Source organism: Ursus arctos, unplaced genomic scaffold, assembly GCF_023065955.2.
Source record: "Ursus arctos isolate Adak ecotype North America unplaced genomic scaffold, UrsArc2.0 scaffold_23, whole genome shotgun sequence".
Taxonomy (NCBI): Eukaryota; Metazoa; Chordata; class Mammalia; order Carnivora; family Ursidae; genus Ursus; species Ursus arctos.
Genome location: NW_026622908.1, coordinates 22,479,456 through 22,500,921, shown reverse-complemented (window position 1 = coordinate 22,500,921; position 21,466 = coordinate 22,479,456). Strand labels below are relative to the sequence as shown.

The 21,466-nt window shown below is 45.3% G+C and overlaps 1 protein-coding gene across 6 annotated transcripts in view; it reads left to right on the top strand.

Moving 5' to 3' along the window:
* Nucleotides 1-20,571, top strand: part of SLC1A2 (solute carrier family 1 member 2) — a 95,356-nt gene extending 74,785 nt beyond the window's left edge. For all 6 annotated transcript variants that reach the window (XM_048217700.2, XM_044389020.3, XM_048217698.2 and 3 more), the window contains 2 exons: nt 7,749-7,980; nt 11,109-20,571. In XM_048217700.2, coding sequence (XP_048073657.1) covers nt 7,749-7,980; nt 11,109-11,180 — 304 coding nt within the window. In that variant the 3' untranslated portion in view covers nt 11,181-20,571. The remainder of the gene's footprint in view (nt 1-7,748; nt 7,981-11,108) is intronic.
* The last annotated feature ends 895 nt before the right edge of the window (nt 20,572-21,466 follow it).

Here is a 21,466-nt window from a genome sequence, read left to right as displayed (position 1 = left end):
TGTGTCAGGAATCCTTGGCAGATATTTGTAAGAGACCTTGCTGACACCCCTCGCAGAAGGAAGCAGGATGGAGTGAACACAGGGAGCCAGCACCAGGAAGAGGTAATAAATAACTGGGTCTGGCCACAGGTGGCAAAAGGAAAGCCAAAATATGGTGAAACCCAAGTGGATCTATGACCCATTTATCAGATAAGATGGCCGGTGAAATCATTTCTGGGGACGCATTGACTGGCTGGGGGGTCGAGTTGAAATGGAACTTACTAGGAAGACTTTGCAGCCTCCGTCCTGCGGGGGGAGCTCTGAAGCTCCCTGTTAGCACACGTCCCTGGAGGGTAAGGAGCCGTGATGCTTAAGCTGGAGCATGTGCCCAGATCTCCTGGAGAGTCAGGAGCTCTGGGGTGGGGACCAAGAATTGGCATTGCCAGTGATGCTGAGGATGCAGTCCAGGGAGCTCACCTCCGGAAACCCCACAGATCAGAGATAGGAATGGGAGAGTAGGAGTCCCTGGTTATGGGTATATCAGCACCTCGATTCTCAGGGTCTGACTCACAACCCTGAGATCAAGACCTGAGCTGAAATCAAGAGTCAGACGCTTAACCGACTGGGCCAGCCAGGCGCCCCTCGATTCTTTTCTGAACACCTGTTGGGAGTTCCTGCATCCAGTCAATAAAAACGATGGAAAGGACTCAGGATACTGATAACTCATACTCAGCAAGTGCTCCTTAAATATTAGACAGTGTTCTAAGCATTTTATGTGGACCTGTTTAAAATTGCCCCAAATTATGAGGCAGCTAATGGTTTATCCCCATTAACTGTTGAGGAAACGGAGGCTCAAGGAAAAGTAGCTTATCCCGATTTAGTGGACGTTGAATGGCTGAACTGGGATTCCAATCCAGACGATCTGGCTGTTCCTTGGGGGTCCAGGCCCATCAATCTGGGTTCTCGTTCTTTTATTAAAAGACACAGGCATGCATATATACACACACGTAACTGACTGAAGCCCCACTCCGTGTCTGGTGGAAGAGGAAACCAATTCCTACATCCGCCATAGCTCTGAAGATTCTGGGGGCTTATGTTTAAATCTGTGCTTTGATTTTGCAGCCCTATAGAATTCTTTCTATGTTACCCAGTCTGGAATGTGACCCTTTCCCCCTAAGTCCTTCCCTCCCCTGCCAAAGTGTCCCTGACTCGAGGCAGTGAAATTACAGATCAGGGGTGGGGTGGGGGTGGGGCTACCATTCTGCACAGCAAAATCATTTTTTAATATATTACAAAAGAAATATGGAAAAACAAGGGGAGGGGCAAAGCGCAGGAAAGTGATAAGCTGAAAAAGAGAAAATGTCCCTTTATCTACAACTGAATGTTGAGTTTTGTTTCACTGAAGTGATCACTGTTAATAATTTCAAGTAGCATGGAAACAATAATTTAATATGAGGCACCCCTTTTCTTTAAAAAAAAAAATCCTTTAGTACCCCCCGCCCCCCCGCCCAGGCTCCTCTCCCTGCTCTGTTTTTCCCTTCAGGCCCCGTGTCTCCGTGCCTTGCTGGGCCCCCTTCTCTCCATCTCTGTGTTCGCCCCCAGCAATCAGGACACCTCTCTGGTTTTTGTAGGCAAGGTAATTTGGGCTCTTTGTCTCTCCCTTCTCCTCCCTCCACATCTTGCCCTGGCCCTAACTCTTCACCACCAAGACAGCCAGCCAGCCAGACATCTGCTCAACAAAAGAGGGTTCTCTTTCTAGAGTTTGTCTGCCCTCTTTAACAATCCATCCCTGCCCCCGCCCCCAACAGGCCTGCTCCCCCACCTCCCCCCACCCTGCCCATGTCATGAACCAATACCACATGGTATGAGCCCTCAAAGAGCTGGTGGTCTAGTAACAGGGACAGACGTGGTCAAAAATTCCAGCCAAGTGGTGCTAAGTGCAAAAAGAGGAATGCACAAGACTTGGTGGGAGAACAAAAGAGGAAGTGGTCTACCCCCCTTTTCATTTGGACTCCTGATGGTGATGATGGTGGTGATGATGATGGTGGTGGTGGTGGTGGGGAGGAGGAGGAGGAGGAAGAGGAAGAACCAGCTGGGTTGGTGTCTGGCACTCTGTCAGGCCTTTTATACGCAGAGTTTGGCAGAGGACCTCGTGATGACAAGCGCCCAGGACACAGGAGCTGTTACTGTCTTCTCACCGTGCTTGGAAGGAGGGGTTACTTTCCATAGCTTACACATGAGAAAGCTGAGCAGGAAAAGCGACGTCCCTTGCCCTCCTGGAGCCTAGATGCAATCCAGGCTCCCACCCAAAGCTCACACTCTTAACCAATGCTTTGGTGGGCCCTCCTTCCCTTCTCAACCCCGTGTGCTTTAGCCCTTGGATGCTTCGGGTTGTGCCAGTCTTCTTAGGCCTGGGGCCTCGGGTGACCCGTCTGCCACACGGTGCACCCTGCACTCTAAGAGGCAGACGTGATGGTTTGTGTCTATGAATGCTAAGTTGGATTATAGGAAGTTACCAATACTGGGCCTTCGGGGACTTATAGAAACCGCCATTTCATATGGTTCGGCCCAATACCAGGAACCAGATGCATTTTGGGTGACCCTGCCATCTTGGCTCTGTGATTTCATGAGAACTGGGACTTCCAGACAATTCTAACACCCTCCTGCCAGAGGATGGAGGTCAAGAGATAGAAAAGAGACTGGGGCGCCTGGGTGGCACAGCGGTTAAGCGCCTGCCTTCGGCTCAGGGCGTGATCCTGGTGTTGTGGGATCGAGCCCCACATCAGGCTCTTCCGCTATGAGCCTGCTTCTTCCTCTCCCACTCCCCCTGCTTGTGTTCCCTCTCTTGCTGGCTGTCTCTATCTCTGTCGAATAAGTAAATAAAATCTTTTAAAAAAAAAAAAGAGATAGAAAAGAGAGAGAGCACTGGGCAATTGCCTTTCTCCCAGGGAACCAGACCAGGTGTCTCAGTGTGAATAAGTAAGGCAAGCCCCTCTCTCGTCTTTGGTTCCTGCTGGCCCCAAAGTCATGGCATCTGTAGTGGTTCCCATTCAGTGAAAGATTCTGACCTCACCTCTGTCTCCTTTTCACACTTCTGACACACGGTGTCCAGACTCAAGGATAGCACCACGCACTGTAAAATGCTTTTTACCAAGTAGACTTGAAGCACTTAAGGTCACCAGGGTTTCCTGAACAGTCAGGACTGCTTGTGAGACAAAATGAAAGTGTTTGCCTGTGGAGAAATTTCCACATGTGAACCGTAAACTCCCATATCCTGCTTTGGGCCAGACTTGGACTTCCCCAGAGTTGGTCAGACATTCCCCCGGCAGCCTCAGCAGCAAACCAAAAATGCTATGTCCTGCCTCCCTCCATCTTCCCTCCCCTCCCTTCACCTTCTCAGTCAGTTGTCTTGACTAAGTTGATAACAAATAATGTCTCCACTTGTTCTTTCTCATTCCATTTTCTACCCATGGTCAGCTGGCTTCTCTCTCTGCCTCTGGCTTGTAACTGCCCTGGCCAGATCAGTAATGGCCTCTTTTGTCGCTAAAACCAAGGGGCACTTTTTCTTTTCTTACCTGACCTCTGGGCAGTAATTGGCATTGTCCACCACACCCTTATTTTTGAAACATGCTTCCCTCAGACTCTTCCATTTTTCTTCCACCTTTGCAGACACTGATGCCTGTGCCCATTCCTTCCATGTTGGTCATCCTTGGGGTCCTAGACAAGACCGTCTGCTCTTCGCACTCTACATTCCCTCCAAGGATGAACCAAGCACACCTGTGGCATCCACCCATGGCCTCTTTCAGTGCCGACTCCTAACTCACCACCTGCAGCCCAGTCGTCTCTCCTGATCTTTAGTCCATATTCCCAGCCACTCGTAGGACATCTCTACTTTGCAGGCTCCCAAATCTCAGACCCAGTATGTTCAAGTTGACATGAGAACCTCCCTCACCCCAACCTGTCATATCCCGTACATACGGTGGCACTGTCCCCTGGTTGCCCAAACCAGAAACCTGAGAGGAACCCTTGCTTCTTTTCTCGTTTATTCTCTATAACCAATCAGACCTCAAGTCCTGTAATTCTGTCTCCTAAACTTCCACCACATCTTCACCAAGTGGATTTTGCTCTTTTAGCCTTGCCCTCCTTCAGACCCTTCTTCATACTGGAACAAGCGTGGTCTTGCTTTTCAGCGGCTCCTCATCAGCCTTGGGATAAGGCGTTGACTCTTGAACTTGGCTGATGAGGCCATACGTGATTTGGTCAGTTCTTACCTTCTGCCTCTCATTACACTCCTTTGCTTCCTGAATGCTCTTAGGTGCTCTTAGCCCCTCAATTTCACAGTATTTATTTCTTCTCTGTAGCTCATTGTCTTGGACTTATCCTTAGGACCTAACTTGAGATACTTCTCGAGTCTTTCCTGGGGCCAAGTGTAGATAAAATGTCCTACCTACAAAATCCCATAGCACCCAGCACTTATTCCTCTTAGAACATTTATCTTGCTCTATGGGGGACACAGACAAGTAAAGAGAGTGTGGGTTCTAGGGGGAAGAGGGAGCATAGGAAGGGCCTTTTCTTGTTCTTTGGTGCCCGGGCACTGGACATACTGCCCTGCACACACTAAGATTCTCGTTGTACATCTGTTGAATGAATGGACGAGCTACCAAAGAACTCAGCAAGTATTAGAGTCTGTGTTCTCTTCTTATTTCCACATAGCCATTTGGATGCTCACGTGCTCTTGCAATCTTTAATGAGTACCTAAGGCATGCCGAATATTTCTCTCATTTTATTTAACCTTCGCGATATCCTGTGAGGTCAAGATGAGCCCCATTCCATATTTCATGCTCAGGTGAGAGGTGATTCGCTGTAGGCAAAAGAGGCAGAAGATCGGGTTAGGGTTCTAGCCCTAAGCCCAGGGCCCTTCCCATCTTGATTTTGATGTCAAATATCAGTATTCTTTGAGTCTGCGCAATTCTGTCTTCTATTCATTCCTCGCCTGATAGCTATTTCCTCTGATCAGGGTTCGTTTTCAAATTCAAGGAGATCTGAGGGTATGGAAGAGATATTCTATGTCAAACCCTTGGTTCAGTGGCTGCTCTGGAGAGTTGGGATTTGATGTCAGAGAAGGTCAAGGATTGAGGAAGTGAGAGTTTGTAGACTTATATCACCCATTTGGGTGGCAATGGATTTATTAAACTGAAAAAGTCACTAATCCTTGAGCATAGTATCTTGTGCTTTTGCCTATATGATAGAGGTATGAGGGATGGCTATTCCCAAAAGGGGAAGGAGCCAGCGTATAATGAATATCCACGGTGAGTCAGGAACTGGTTTTATCTTCTTGAAATCCTATAAAATAGGTATTGTGCCTGCATGAGAAAAATTCTGGTAGAGGAAGTGACCCAGGTTATGCAGTTAGTAAGTGGCTGAGCTAGTTTCAAAATCAGAGCTGTCTGGCTCCCAGACAGTCGGCATCACGTGGCAGACGGTGGATTCTGGACCCTGCCTGTGCTCAAATTTGGTTCTATGACTGTATTAGGATGTGTGACTTTGCAAAGCCACTTGATCTCTCTAAACCTCAGAGTTTTCATTTCTTAAGTGAGGATAATAATACTTCTTATAGCAGTGTGGTGAGGATTTAACAAGGTAATATCTGTGAAGCATATTCCTATACAGATTAAATGTGGTATGTCAGCCACCATCATCCTCATCACCATCATCACCATCGCCATCACCACCACTACCGCCTTCGTTCCTTCTACTTGCCAATAAGGTAGATCCTTCTGGGCCATGATATAAATGGGTGCTCAGAGAATTCCTCTGGAAGACTTGAGTGCTCTTCGGAATTTAACAACTGGTCAAGGATGTTGGGTGCATGGCTTAGGACACACGCCAGGAGGGATTGAAAGTGTAGATGAAAAACAACAAAGGAGACCACAGCTATGTGATGGACAAGTAACTCAGCTGGTTGGCTGGCAGCGCTACCATAGGAATTGTCCTGCAAATAGGGTTAATGTTTTTAGGGGGAGATAGTAGCTTAACTCGGCATGTTTGGGCATTCTACCTAGTTGCTGCCAAAAGCATATTTAAATAGACTTGGTAAGATTTATAGTAATATTTAAAGTACTCATCATGGAATAACTAATGTTTTGTGAGCTCTTGCTAAATGTCTCAGAGAATTCTGTGCTAAGCCCTTTGTTTTCTTATTTAATCTTTGCAACAACCCAATGTAGTGGACATTTTTATTATTTTGATTTTACAGAGGAGGCCACTAAGATCCACAGGTAAATGTTAAGTGTGATCAGCGTTGTCCAACCAGAAGGAAAAGCTGGTATTTGGACCCAAGTTAGGCTCTCTCCAGAGTCTATACTTCTTAACTATCATCATGTTTACCTTCCCATCCCCCACACTGGGGCTTCTTACCAGTCTCAGCTTCAGGTGCCTAATTTTGTGGAGGACCCCAAGACCCAGACCTATCTCCCTGAGGCTGACTTCCAAAGCGGAAGGGAGGAGAAGAGCATTCTTAGATGGAGATAGGGCCCTGAGAGTTGAAGTCGGGTTCCGATCTTGATTTTTGCCTGGGGAAATTTTCCCGCTTGAAACCAGAGGCTAGCCGCCCATAAGCTCCTCCTGGTGCAGCTTCATTTCTCTAATGAGAGATAGATTTAATAGTAGCAACTAGAATTTATTTTAGGCCTTTGTTCTAAGAACCAGTTAAGACTTCCACTTTGCCTTGAACTAATTCTAGTATCCTTGTATTTTTTTGAATTAAGCCTAGAGTGTCCTGGACTAAGATGTCTTAGCAGCATTTTTGCCTAAATTCTTTCTTTTTTTGAAAAAAAGAGTGTGATTTTCCAGCATTCTTCTCTTTCAGACTTTGAGTATCTCATACACATGGTTAAAAGGACTCTTTATACCGATTTGCACTAATGGACAAGAGAACACGACTTACTCCTAAGACGTTAGTTTTCCCGGTGCTGACTTTCCAAGAGGGAGAGTTCTGGACCATCTGGTTTTTTTCAAATCAGAACTTGGGAAACAAGATTTGAGGAAGGGTTTTTCCTAATACTTCCTGGTTCAAGAGGCACTCTGGGAGATTTAGGTTTTTTAGGTTAACAGAGAGAGCATGACAAAGTATTCTTGTTTTTCCAGGACACACAGTCACGGCGCATATTGGTCAAGGAGAAAATTGTGGCTGGGTTTCTCACCCATCAGCTGCACCTATGTATATATATGTGTCAGGGGAAGAGTGAGGTGCAGAGGGAAAGGCGGTGTTAGTTTCAATCCTTACAAAGAGATGAATTTTCTATCACAGGAGAATTCACAGGTAGAATTAATAAGTAACATGAGTGGAGGTAATCTGGAGTCTCTGAAGAATGGTTTAAATCAAGAGGAATTTCTGGAAACAGCTGGCAGTGTCTGGAGCCTGGGTGCAAATTCTGAGATCCGAGAACTCTTTGCCTCCAACTCTTCCTTCTCTCCTTTTTCTTTGCAATTGTTTATTGAGTTTTTACCATCCATCAGACATTTTGCTAAGCCTTTTATGTACATGATCTCATTTAATTTTCATGCAAGTTGATGAGACATATGATTGTTATCTCCAGTTGACCAACAAGGAAAGCAAGGCTCATAAAGGTTAAGTAACTTGCCGCAGATCAGGCAGAGGCAAAAGTAGAGCCAGAACTCAATCCCAGGTTTCTCTGGTTCTAGACCTTGACCTCTTGACCACCATGTCACTGCTCCTTCACTAAACATTTTCTGTTCTTTGTTCCCAGGGACAGGATGAGAACTTCAGTCAATGTTGTGGGGGACTCTTTTGGGGCTGGGATTGTCTATCACCTCTCCAAGTCTGAGCTGGATACTATTGACTCCCAGCATCGAGTGCATGAAGATATTGAAATGACCAAGACTCAGTCCATTTATGATGACGTGAAGAACCACAGGGAAAGCAACTCTAATCAATGTGTCTATGCCGCACACAACTCTGTCATAGCAGATGAGTGCAAGGTAGCTTTCCCTTTCATGGATATTGAGACCTGTATATAATAATGCATGCTCCATTTCCTAAGACAAGCACAAAAATCCCTGCATGTATTATTGTCACATTTATATCTCTGAAGAATCATGTAACCCAAGCTTCTGTGAGTCCCAGATCATCTAACTCTGTGTCTAACGTGGCAGGAAATCATCAGGTCTAACAGTGAGAGAGCCAATCAGTTGCTTGGTTCGTCCATGTGATGTAAAACAATCATTCTGATCTCCCCCCATCCAACCACTCCACAAATTTGATTGGTTTTCTTGAGCATTTTGCCGAAGGATTTGTGAGTTCTAAGGCTTTCAAATATTTTGAAATATTTGCTGGATTTCAAATATTTTATTCCTTGAATGAAACACCAAGAGAAAGACCCAGAATCACTTAATTTACATAGCATAACTATTCCTTCTTGCTGTGTGTTACATACTGGTAAAAAATATGCCCACCCAACTTTGTGCAACCATCTTTCTCTTAATAATTTTGTGGGAAGGTGAGTTTCGAACTGGCAGTCACTTTGCTCCAAGAATGGGGAAGCTATTTCAAGGAAAGGATAACCGTCCTTCAGGACAATTGTCCATAGACAGTACATTTCTCACAGTGGCAGCACCGTCTTTCCTGAAGCATGGATGTTCTGGACTCTTTCACAAGCTGCTGGGTGCTTAGTCTTCAAGCTTGATGGGCTCTGTCTAGCCTTCGTTGTAACTAACTTGACATTGTCAAAGACAGAGTGTCATGACCAGAGTGAGGCAAACTTGGAAAAACCCTGGCAGGTGAGCAGAGCCGACTCTGGGGGATCGGTTACTAATATGGTTCCAGGCAGCAACTGAGGGCAATCTGTATCAGATTTCTCATACCTTTTTGACACCTGTTGACAAGGTCTCGTTTAATAGTTAATTTCTTCCTGGGTTACTTATGGGTCATTCCAAATATCCGCCATGGCTTCTGCCAGACAATTAAAGTAACACAGAAGTGATTCTCTTTCCTGGACTATAACATAGGTCCAGAAGTCTAATGGACCAGCAACAGTCTTTTGCTCATCCCTATACCATGCCTCTATACCAGGTCCATGTGTGGGTGAGCAAGGCTCTGGTACAAATTAAGAAAGGACTCACCCATCAAGTGACAACTGCAAAAACTAACTGACTCAGTGAAAATGATTCATATTATTAGAAATTCAGATGTACCTAAAGCACATATTCCATTCTCCTGGAAAGTTCGTGTTTCCCATGTCTAAACGAATGTGCTAAATTCTTCCCCATCAGAGTGTTAGTTTGGGTCAACAAGGGTCCACATCCCCGTGGAATGGCTCTATGCTCTATTCAGCAAGTATTCATGGTGTGCATTGTGGGGTTCAGGTGAGCACCGCCATCTCAATCCTATGACCTCCTGTATGTTGATCATTCATCAAATGTTTATCGAGTGCCCATGATCTGCAAAGCCCTGAAATGGACAACGGAGGACAGCAAAGCGAATGTACAATTTTATAGTAAAGATAAGGCTTAAATCTCCTTCTGATCCCTTCTCTGTCTCACTCTACTTAAACAACAAGATGGGAGACATCAATGCTTCCTACCAGCTCCCCCTCCTTCTTGCTTTTCTATTACCCAGGTGGTTGGAGGAGAGAGAGATGGGATGGACTGGGGAGTGGAGCCCCGGCTTCCTTGAACCCAGCCAGTAAAAGAAAGAAATGCTACATAGAAAAGCTGCTGTCCCGGCCACTTTGGAAACAGAGACCCCAGTGTTCAACCATGAGGACAACAGCAGGGCACCACCCCCAAGTGCTGCCTAGGGTCCCGGAGGCACTTAAACGTGATTTATAATTTTGCACAGCTATTGATCTGGTCCATCACCGAAAGCCACACAGGCACATTCACGGTCGGAGTGACCAGGCAGCTTTCTCCAGGCAGATGATTTGCTCCTGGCAGTCTTCCCTGACAGTTTACCAAAGGGGAACCAAATTTGCTGCAGCTCTGGTCAAAACGTTAAGCACCTCAAGCATCGTGGCGTCACGTTGGCCTCTTCTGTTTCCGAACTCTTGCCTTGTCACCGTAGTTTGAAGTTATGTGGGAACTTTTTTGATTTTAATCGGAGTAACTGCATGTGGGGTGGTCATGGCTTGTTGCATGGTCTTTCTAGAAAGACACGGGGGCCTGCCGGGGATCGGAGGAGGAATGAATAGCTTTTATTTTCATGCGCTTGGTTTGGTTTTCTGTCCCTAGCATGTTGTGTGTGTTCCTAACGCATGCGTTTCACTTCCACTCGGGTAAGAAGAAGGTCAGATTTCTTTCCAACATTGCCGCATTTGTCGTGTCTCCATATCCTAACGCTTCCATAAATCCAGTCTCTCCATTATGTGGAATATCAGTCGTGGGTTTAAGTTTGCACATGACGTTGAGGACAGACAGATGGAAGGTAAGCTAGGAAACGATTTAGAAGCGGAGGGGAACACCTCCCGTTCGGTGTAAGGGTTCAGTTCGCTGAGAGCCAGGGAAGCCCTAATACAGACAGTCTGCTGGTGATACCCGATTATGAAATGTCTGCATTGAAATCATTTAAGTGCGCTTGTCACTGATCTCTGGCCTTTCATCCTTTCTTCTCTTTCTCATGTTTAAAGCCTGGATAGCTTATTCGGTATCCAGGCCCTCGCGATTTCTGATTTTGCAACTGGGCGCGTATAAACCGACCTGGCCTCCTTGGAACTGAACCTTTCACACGCATGTGTAGAGCTAGCTGTGGGGTTCTGGGGGGTTTCTCTGGTTGTATGGAGTGGCACAAGACACTGTTTCCTTAAGGACTGCATTCTTAGATGACGGATGGGTCCATGTGTAGTTTGACACCCTAAAAGCATAGAAGTTATCCCCCAAACGGCATACTATGTCGAGCTCCTCCATACTCCCCAAGGCAAATGTGGACTTTTCAATATTTAGAAATCCACGTTGAAAAGCAAGACGGGCTCCAAATCCAGTGGGAGAGAATGACATTGAAAACTAATACGGAAGTCGTGTAGCGTAATTTGGATCTGGTGTTCCTCCGCATAACCCGTGGGGTGGTTTTCTGGTTCGGGGCCTGTAAGTTGGTTGCTGATGATAATTATTTTCAGGTGACTCTGGCAGCCAACGGAAAGTCCGCCGACTGCGGAGTCGAGGAGGAACCGTGGAAACGTGAAAAATAAGGATATGGCTCTCAGCAAATTTTTGAACAAACTCCCCAGCGTATCGTATGGTAAAAAGAGAATATACACAAGCTGTCTTTAAAAAGGAAAAAAAATGCATCTATTTCTGTGTTTACTTAATCTGTTAGCCGAGGCTTCGAGGATCTGTTGTTGTCAGTGACAGGCGCGGTGCTGTGTCTTTGCCAAGTGATGCTTTGTTACTGCCTCGTGTTCTCACCTGTATTACTGTCTGAACGGAGGCTGCTGCAGGAATCCGTTTGAATTGAAGACACATTCTTGCCAGCTTCCCTTTGCTCTCTAAATGCAGAGCTGCGGATGCTCTTTCCCAGGGGCCACGACTAAAGCCATGTGGTACGCTCCGGGGACTTGGGATAACAAGCAGACACTCAGTGTGTGATTCCTTCAAGGGTCCTCCGTGCTTCTGCTTTGTTACGCACAAGAGATTCTGTTAGAAGCCTCTAGATGTAATTCTCTTGAAATGTCTTGTAGAGTTTGCCCACGTGTTGATTAAAAGCAAATCCCTGTCTTTGGGAACTCGGAGAACCTACCTTCTGTATACTCTTCCAACTAATTATTTCAAAGAGAATGGTAGTGGGAACCGTGCTCTTCAAGGCAGCTGATTACGGAACCCACTGAGTTTCTGCTCTGCCCTAGCCAGTCCAGGGAAATAACTCTTGACATTTCAAAGTAGGTTTCATAATTTGCTCTCAATTTGATAATGGATTAGGATGTAATTTGCATGTAGCCGCTGTACATATTGACAAAAGTAAGAGAGCACAGCCAACGTAAACTTTAACCAGATTCAGATATTCAAATTCGTTTGTGTTCAGTTTGCATTCACCTGGCATAGTGAAATCAAGTGAGATGACTTGATCTATGCTTTACTTTCTTTGTTTCAGCCGTAAAATTCTTCTTTGGATTTCTAACAAAAAAAGACATTTTTAATACCCCAATTATTCCAGTTACAGTCTCATTAACTTGAAAAGGCCTAATCATTCTTCTCTCTTCACACGTGGAGGACAGTTGCGTTGGCTGTGTCTCCTTTAATATCATCTCTCGATAAAAAACAAAACACTGTCATTGATCTAACGTGTAGAAAACCTTCTGTTGTATTCTATCAAAGCACATAAAACTAGTTACAGGGCACAGCTGAAAGCAGAGCCAGTCTGCTTCCCCAGTCTTCTCTGTAGCAAGGAACAGGAAACAAACATGTGCAAAATCCTATAAAGGTGACATTCCTACGGCAAAGTCAAGGCAGCCTTGAGCCATGAAATGGGAGCAAATGATGGCTCCTGACAGCTTCACAGATGGCATCTTCAAGGCTGTCATGGTTGGAGGGAGTGAATAATATAAGTGGATTAGCACCGTGCCTTGTATGCCATAGGCACCCAACGAATCCTGATGACGGATCGTGCAAGCTAAACTTGTCAATTACTCTACTATCATTTTCTGTTGAATAACTCACAGTATTTTCCTAAGGTTGCAGGCTTCGGGAGTTTGCTGGGAACTTGAACATGAATCACTGGGAAATCAAGTGCATTTGGTGGACTGTGAGGAGCGTGTAGAACCTTGGTCCACACGTAGGAGTCAGGTGGTCCTCAGAGACCAGCAGACGGGTGCCGGGGTACGCACAAATAGTGGTAGGATCCCAATGCTCTGAGGAGAGGTCATGTATAGACATCGCATGTCCTTTAGTACCTATTCCTGGTGACTTTTCTCTTCCAAACCAGACACCTTGGGAACATACAAGAGACATAAGAGTCCAACTGCTTTTGTCTCTCAAACCCTCGTTATTTTTGGATAAGGATCACTATGGAGCAGTATTAAGCAGCTTTTTGCCTTTTTTTCTTTTTAATGTCATTGGTCTTCATTTTCCTTAGATAGATAGTTAGCTGGGTGGCCAAGGACGTGTTGAAATGTAGTAGTGGACAGTGCATCCTTTACAGCAGATATTGTGGGTCAAGGGGACAGTTCCTGGATTTAGCTGTGAAACTGTTACAGATCGTCTTTAAGTGGTGCTCCCAAGAGCTTTTGGATGGTGAAGAGAAGGATCTAGCTAAGGCGCTGAGGGGTTTGTGGGTTTTGCTGTTGAAGGCCAGCTTAGCACTTGTACACGCTGACATGTTTCTCAAAAGAGTGGTCTCGGGATCATCTTCCTAAGACTCTGCCTCAATGTCTTCTTCTCGCTTTGCTTTGTCTTCCTAGCTCCCCTATACATATATAAGGTAGGACAGCGTGTTCAGAAGAAACAGGTGTACAGCTTAACAAAACAGGTTTTTCTGGTTTTAGACTACATGTAATAAGTTTCACGAGAACATAGTTAGGAAATCACATTCATCTGGAAATTCACATCATATTAAAAATGAATAATCTGTCAAATTCAGGACTAACCCAAAAATCCAGGATGTGTGTCGAGCTGATGTATGACTGTGTTCTCTATTTTTTTTAGGTCTCATTCATTCTTCTTATGCCATGCCCATTTGGGCTTTCCTTGGCCAGCATGAGTGCCATAAACAGAACAAACAGATCCAGAGTATACCTCTAAGAACCTTTTTCTAAATAAGATACGTATAATCTTTCCGTTATATGCACAGATTTATATTAATAGGTTCAACACAGATATAAAGCTTGTAACAGTCCATTAATATTTGATGATGCGTAAGTTGTATTCAGACACAGCAGGCCAGATCCATACCCCACATCCTATAGGGTCTGTAAGTCAGGGCTTTGGCAACACCATTGTGTTACAGACGTAATCACTCTTTTTAGGAATCTGAATCATTTTGAGAGAAAATCAACTAAGCAGACTTTCGTCTCCCCTTTATAATTTTTGCCCACTGGGAAACCCAAGGAGAATCACCATTTGATTACCAACTACAATTCTATGAGCCAAATCTAATCAGCAGGAAGAACGGCTTCTCTCTCGAGCTGAGGCTTTACCGTAGATCTTTGAGGATGTGCTTGCCATGCAGAGCGTCAGAGAATCAAGGCAATCGTCTAGACACATCGATCTTCAGTACAGGTCTTCAGGTAATAAGATCTGAACCAAGCAGATGTCAGATTCAGATCTTTATTTCCTCCTGGGTGTGGAAGCACAGTCTGTAGTCTCACTGTCTGCAGAAGTTACCTTGTCCGGTAAAAGACAAGTATTAGCTTCTCCTCTGCAACTACTGGTCAGCCGAAAGAAAGGGTGCCAAATGCGTCACTCCTGGATTTAGACTGGTGGGAACTGAGAAGGGCTTAGGGGAAATTCAATTTATGGGGAGATGTATTCCTGGTAGGAAATATCAGGAATCCCCATGACTGTGTAGAGGGCCTCAGGTCATTTCCAACCTTGCATGGGGAAGTACATTACGTGCAAGTGTATCTAGTCAAGAGACCCTTCTGGAGTTGGGTAACTCATCTACGGGCTCCCTGAAAGGAAACCCAATCCTGCCAGGTTTTTGTAAATACCACACTTCCTTTTGTTCTCAATAGCAAACGTTATGGTACAATATTTCACTCTTATCAGAATCAAGGAATCTGTGCTAGATTTTCCCATGAAATACAGCATTAAGTCCAAATAAGTACACACGTGCTCAGAGAGAATTTCTCCTTGGTTCAGACTCTCGATGAGAAGGACTTTGCAGCTCCTGCGTGGCTTGATGGCCAAAAGCGCTCTGTAGTTGCACCCAATGGAGGTGGCTCTTCTTCCCTGCTTTGTGATTCTTGGGGCCATACTGTTGTCTAGATTGCTGGTTTCGCTTTCCTTATTCTCCAGATAAATTCATTCCAAGGCAAGAAAAAGGACCAATGAGATTTCTTCAGTTATTGTAATACCCACTCTTGGAATATTAGGGTCACGCTGAGTGTAGTCTTTGTCCCCTTCACCCGTTCCACCCATCGCCCACCCGCCTCTCCTCTGGCATCCAGCAGTTTGTTCTCTGTATTCAAGAGTCTGGCTTTTTTGTTTGTCTCTTTTTATCTTTGTTTTGTTTCATAGATTCCACATAGGAGTGAAATCAGATGGTACTTGTCTCTCTCTGACTGGCTTCTTTCACTTAGCTTTATATCCCCTCTGCAAACCTAAAAAGATGAAGTTTAAGCAGAGAGCCTAAAGGAATTCGGGAGTGAGAGCTTTGTAAATCTAGTTGCCAGAAATTAATGGCCTCAGTATGTCTGGTACTTTCTGGCTGAAATCTAAATTAAGGGCCATCGAGCGCCAACCCAGGCAGGCACTATAGGCAGACCGTTTTCCTTAGGGGAAGCGAATCCCAAGCTGCTCGTGCTGTAGTTGCTTGTGGTTTTCCCAAAAGGAAAACCCAAGTTCCCACTCTGCCTCCTCCTTTCTCACTCCACCTGTCATCGTTGCTGCTTACGAGACAATTTAGTAAAAGACCACAGGGGTTAGTGCAAGGGTTGGTTCTAGAAAAGATGACAGGGAATCTGAATTGAATACTGTCTCATTTCGTAGCATAACACAGTGAAGTCACATCATGACATAGGGATGATGAGAAATAATGCCATTGGGACAAGAAACCATTTGACTTAGACCCTGTGTTGTTAGCTGTATGACTTAAATAAGTTACTTTATGCCCAAGCCTCATTCCTTCCCATATGCAAAGTGAAGGGGTTGGATGAAGTGATTAAAACCCACTTGGAACCCGAAGAATCCATGATAATATGATCTCTGCTTTAATTTCTTTTTTCATCAGCGGCTTACTACTCTAAAGTATGACTTGCTTATATTTGAAGTCAGAGTGGCCCACAATAAGGAAGAATCCATTTGGATTGTTTTCATCCCCTTGGGGCGATCTTAAATTAAATTCAAGCCTCTCTCTTCATTTGAGGTTTTACAACAAGCTTGGAAGATGGCCACGTTCATCCATAGTTTGGTGTTTCGGGATACAAACAGACTTCCTTTCACAAAACTGCTCTTTGCCGAGCTCACTGTCTCAGTAGAAGTAACGATTCAGCTCAGAGAAAACTGCTGCCAGAGAGCCAGGGCCAGTCCAGAGCCTCGCGCAGAGCCTTCGCTCATTCCCGCTGTAGCAACAGAGCCCGCTCCAAACCCCAAACACACACAGTTTCCTGCACACCATCCTAACTGCCAACCCAGTACGGGAATTGGGGAGCCTTTGGCAAATAAACTTGAACACTCTTGTGAAATTCGGTGCCCGACCTCCGCAGGGACAGCCACTGTCTGTCAATACCTCCCCTCTCTGCCTGCACGCAGACAGCGCAGCCAAGCACAGGCTGAGCCAGGCCAGGTCCCTTCTCTGCAGGGATATTTGAACTCATTTGCAAATGGTCCTCTTGGTTTGTCTTTATCGCAGGCATCCCGTCACAGCTAGAGAAGCTCTGTCTTACAAGCGTGGAGTTGCGCTGGTTATCACGGCACCCTTCAGTGCCTGAGGGGTTTCTAGGGTAGAAGACAATGTGTGGTCTGTCAGGTGCATGCCACCAGCATGGCCTTTGAACACTCTCTTGCACTTTCTGGTGGTGCGGCAATGGGCCCCCGCTTTCATCCTGGCCCCGTGCCCAGGCTCTGCGAAGCGTGGAGGGGGTTTGGTGTTTACTGTGTCGTGAGCACCTTCATGGCCAGAGAAGCCCCGCTCCGTGCACTCGGGGTAGGAGGCAAATGCAGCACAGAAAGGACAGGGTTAGGGTTGTTCTTGTTTTTCGAGTGCAGAAGGCCCGACGCAAGAGCAGCAAAGGCTAGTTCTCCACGGACCCATCAAAGAATCTATCGGCAAACGAGAAGCCCGCAAAATCTTACTTCATTCACTAGAATTATATCCTAAATAATTACTGATGGGTTTTTTTTTTTTTTTCCTGTGTCCTGCCTGGCTTCACCTTCCTACCTCCAGACCAAGTATCCATTTTGAGATTTTTAAAGTTCTTCCGATTGTCATACAGGGCCCTTTTGTGCTGAGACTAAACCCTGCTACTGAAACAGACCCCACCGCTTTGCAGAGTCAATACATGACCTGGACATAGGTCATCACAGGTCTCCAGTCTCTCTGGGGACAGCCCTGATCCTTGGGTGAGTGTTGGAATGTAACAGCTGACTGCGACCCTTGTCGTCATTCCCTGGGGAGACAGGGATGATGCCAGCAGAGCCTTGCTCCCTGGGGGCTTCCATTTCTCTCCATGGCAACCATTCAGCCTGCCTAGAAATGGCCAGTTGCCTCTGGTAGGAGAGGAATGCACGCACTCGCCAAGGCAGTTGGTCTCCTCCACGCAGCGAATCCTCTGAGATGTGTGATCGGGAAGCTGGCCCGCTGGTTGCTTGCTTACTACTCCAGGAGAGTAATTTTCCTTACTAGGAACTCAACTTTGGGCATCCAGATCTTTCCATAAATTACCATAACTTCCTCTCTTCTTCCTCCTCCCCCTGGGGAACCTCAGCATTGCATTCCCATGTTGCACAACACAGATCAGATTATCTGGTCGCTCTAGAGATTTGTATATAAAAGACTACTTTTGTGAGGATTTTTGTATATTGTTTTTCTATTTGTTTTCTACGGCTTAAGGAGAGAGCTGGCAAACTGTGAATCTAATTTGACCTTGCTGCCAGCAGATATATTTTGGCTTCCTGGTGAGAACCAAAGTTACCAGGGACGATGCATTGCCCTGTGATCAGTATCGCACCCCGCTCACAAATTCCTCCAGCCCAATCTTACATTCTTTTTTAAATAAATCCCCGGGCTTCTTTGTTATTATTTATAAAGAGCATGAGGAAATGTATTTATAGTCCTGGATATTATATGTTTAATATTGATTTAGCCTTTAATAATGTTATAGGTTTGTATCTATTCTTCATAAATCACAAAGAACTCAGTGTAGACTGAATTAATCTATTTAGTATCTGTAATTTTGCAGACATATTTTCTTACGGTATTTTCTATATAACCACATATGTAGAATTATAACTAATTAGAGCACAAGATGTTTCTACAGCAACTTAGAGCTATCCGTTGTTTCCTGAGCATATAGCCGCATTTGAAAAATTTAAGAATCCAGTCCCTCGCGACACAATGAACAAAATGACCAGGAAGAACGAGGAATCACTTCAATCCCTTAGCTGGTTAAGATACACATTTAAACAATTAGTCTCTTCAACTTGAGGAATGGTGCTAATTCCTTATTCCTGACACCAGGCCTTGTTTTTCCAGCTAAGCGTTACAAATTTCACAAAAGTAAGATGAAAAATAAGGTGATAACAGTGGGATCGTCTATATCTCAGAACTTCCCCTGCCTTCCCAATAATTTATGTCAAAATTGGCTTAGGGAAACTGAATAGCAGAGCACGAGGGTGAGTGCTAGGGAGCAAGTCAAGACAGATTTGTTGCAGGTCATTCTTGCCAAGCAAATCGGTAGTAAATGTCACATTGTTATGTGAATTGAGCACATATTTTTAAAGAAAAAGGTTATTAGTACCAGCTATGAAGCAATACTCTTAATCACTGGGGCTGGAGGTGGGAGCTTAGAGTCACACTGAAATTGTCTAGAAACAGCCCAGGTAGATTCTGTCCTCAGGTGAATAACAAATCTATGTAATTTCCCCAAAAGGCAAAGAGGTAGCCACTGCAAAGACAAGGGGGGCTTCCTTCTGCCAAACACACTTTCTGATATGGTTGTAGGGCTCGTATTTTTGCCATGTTTTGAAAAAATAGTCAATTCCATAGAAAGTGTACTGGTATGTATTTGAAACTGTTCCTTATTAAGCAAAAGATGAGAAGTGCCCTCAACTGGCGATGATTGTATCTGTGATTTTTCAAGTACAGGTAGCTGTTCCAAGCATGGAGTTCTTGTGTGTATACGGTAACACTTGGTCGCGCATGAACAGTGCCGATGCAGTTTGTGTAGCTGTAATGTAGGGATCCTTGTGTAATTTCAGTGAAATGGTGTATAGATGTATTTTAATTTAATTTAAATGTTATTTTTGGCTATTCATCTAAATGCGGTAGACATGTCGATTGGTGTTTTGAAAACCCTTCTTTTCCCTCTTAGATAACTAGTGAATCACTTCTCTTTTTAAATGGGATTGAGGGATACGTATCAGTGAAGAACTTTTCTATGAATCCTTCGTACCAATGATTGTGTGAAAGTCTGGGTGTCCGGCGTCTTTGTAAATATGCAACTCAGAGCAAGGGAGGGTTGGATGGGGGTCATGATTCTCAGTGAAAAGTCATCTGACATCTGTCTAATGCATGGTGAATGCAGCTGTGGAATCTTGATTATCGAGGCTTAGGTAGGTTTAGCAAGAGGACATTTATCTCCAGCCCTCCTTTGCGTGGTGGATTGGACGCAGAGAGACAAAAGGCTAGTCTGCTTATGTGCGTGCCAGCGTCCTGTCCTTAGGTGAAGGTCTGCCTCTCTGGATGCTCGTGACATAGAGGTTCTGAAGAGCCTTGTTCCCCTTGGTTTCTTGAGTCGGGTTAGCTCACCGCAGTGTAGGCAAAGGCCCACGGAAGCACAGTTGTGGTCGTACGCTGCCCAGTCGTCTGTAGAAAGAGCACGAGAGGCACCGGAATGGTCAATATACAGCTCTGATGGAGGAGCTGATGAAGCACAGATCCCACAGATGGGAAGGGAGTACGACCTCTACCTAGTGGGCTCTGTGCATGGGTTCTGAGCGAGTGACTGACTTGTGCAAATATGCACGTGCCCCCTAAAACCCACATTCTGTCTAATCATCACCACACGGAATGCTGTGGTGTCGAGAGCTCCTGGGACCCCTTTCTCCTCCACAAGGACAGAGAAAAACGACCGTGCGCAGTTGGGGACACGGCGTACCCCTCTCTTTTCACACAAAGGGGAGAAGCCTGCACGATCCCGTGAGGGCACAAAGCACATGCATTTTTGGGGGCTTCTCCAATGATTGGAGGGAGGGGATACAGGGGGTAGAACGTCCATTTTTCCTGGAAAATGTGGCCTCTTCCACTCCTGTCATATTCCGGATGGAAACCCCACTGAGAGAAAGCTAGCCTTTATGCAGGGTTTCCTCTGGAGATGCTTGTGTGTCCAGAATGAAAGATGAGGGTAATTGTTCCCCTCAGCTTCCCAGTCCCTATTGGTGTAACGTCAGGTAGCCCAGAGTGTCGATAGCACGTAGGTGTTTAAAGACTAATGAATGAAAAAAGATAAAAACTTCAACTAATTTTGGGGTTATTTCTTCAATACGGTACTAGGAGATGCCTTGTTGGCAAAGCACATTTGGGGTAGTTGAGATCTTTCGTTTTCACCTTCAGCTTTCTTACCATGTGGACTGATGACTGTAACATTTCATGTGTAAAATAACTGGATATTCTTTATATACTGGAAGCAATCTGTGAATCCAATATTTCACTAAGTGTTTTAACTTTTGTGTATATATCTCTCATCAATAAATGTGGATTCTGATTTCTCTTGGTGGTCGCCTCTCCTTCAGTTCCCATTTTAAACGAACGTTGGTTCCATAGTGAGCGTCTCTAGTGTTCCTTTTGGAGAAATTGTGCACTGAAAAGTACAGTGTCCAAATGAATACCTCCCAGGACGCCTAGATGTATGGCAGAGTCACAGGTTAACCTCAAGTTAGTGAGGTGGACAACAACGCGATGTAATCCAAATTGTCCGCGTGACTCAATTAATGTGCGCTAGCCACCAAATCTCGGGGCTTGATACAGGGGTTATGTCTCAGTCACGTGGAAGCCCGTCACAGGTTGCCTTCGGGGACCCTGCTGCCTGCCATCTTCACGGAGGGAGTCTGGGAGAGACTTCATATCCATGTTTCTGCGTGCGCCAAGTTCAGAAGAAAGGGAACATGACAGATGTACACCGAGACTTAAAGCTTCCTCCCAAATGTCATGGACCTCATGTCTGTTCATAGTTCAACGGCCAGAGCAAGTCACAGGGCTCCCCCTAACCTCGAGGGGCCCAGGAAGTGCGTCCATACCAGGGGCCCGGGAAGAAAACTGGAAATAGTTGGCGAATAGCTCTGGTGACTGTCGGGCCATAAAGAGTCCTTAAATCACTCATAAAGGCTAGTATACGAACATATCGTCTTTCAATAAGTCCATCGCTGCAAGGTTTTCTCTAGTATTGGAAAAATCTTTGCTATGATGTAAGCAGCAAGCATTTGTCAGTCATGTTGTAGAAATAAAATGCATGGTCTTCGAAAGTAGGACCACGCTCAGCATAATGAGATTCTCACACGGTGAGGGGTGTATGTATAGGAATGGAGGCCCACCAGGAGAATGGCAGGCCCTTTTGACACGCTGGGACACCCACATACTGAATAGAATGGCTTAGATTAATTGAAT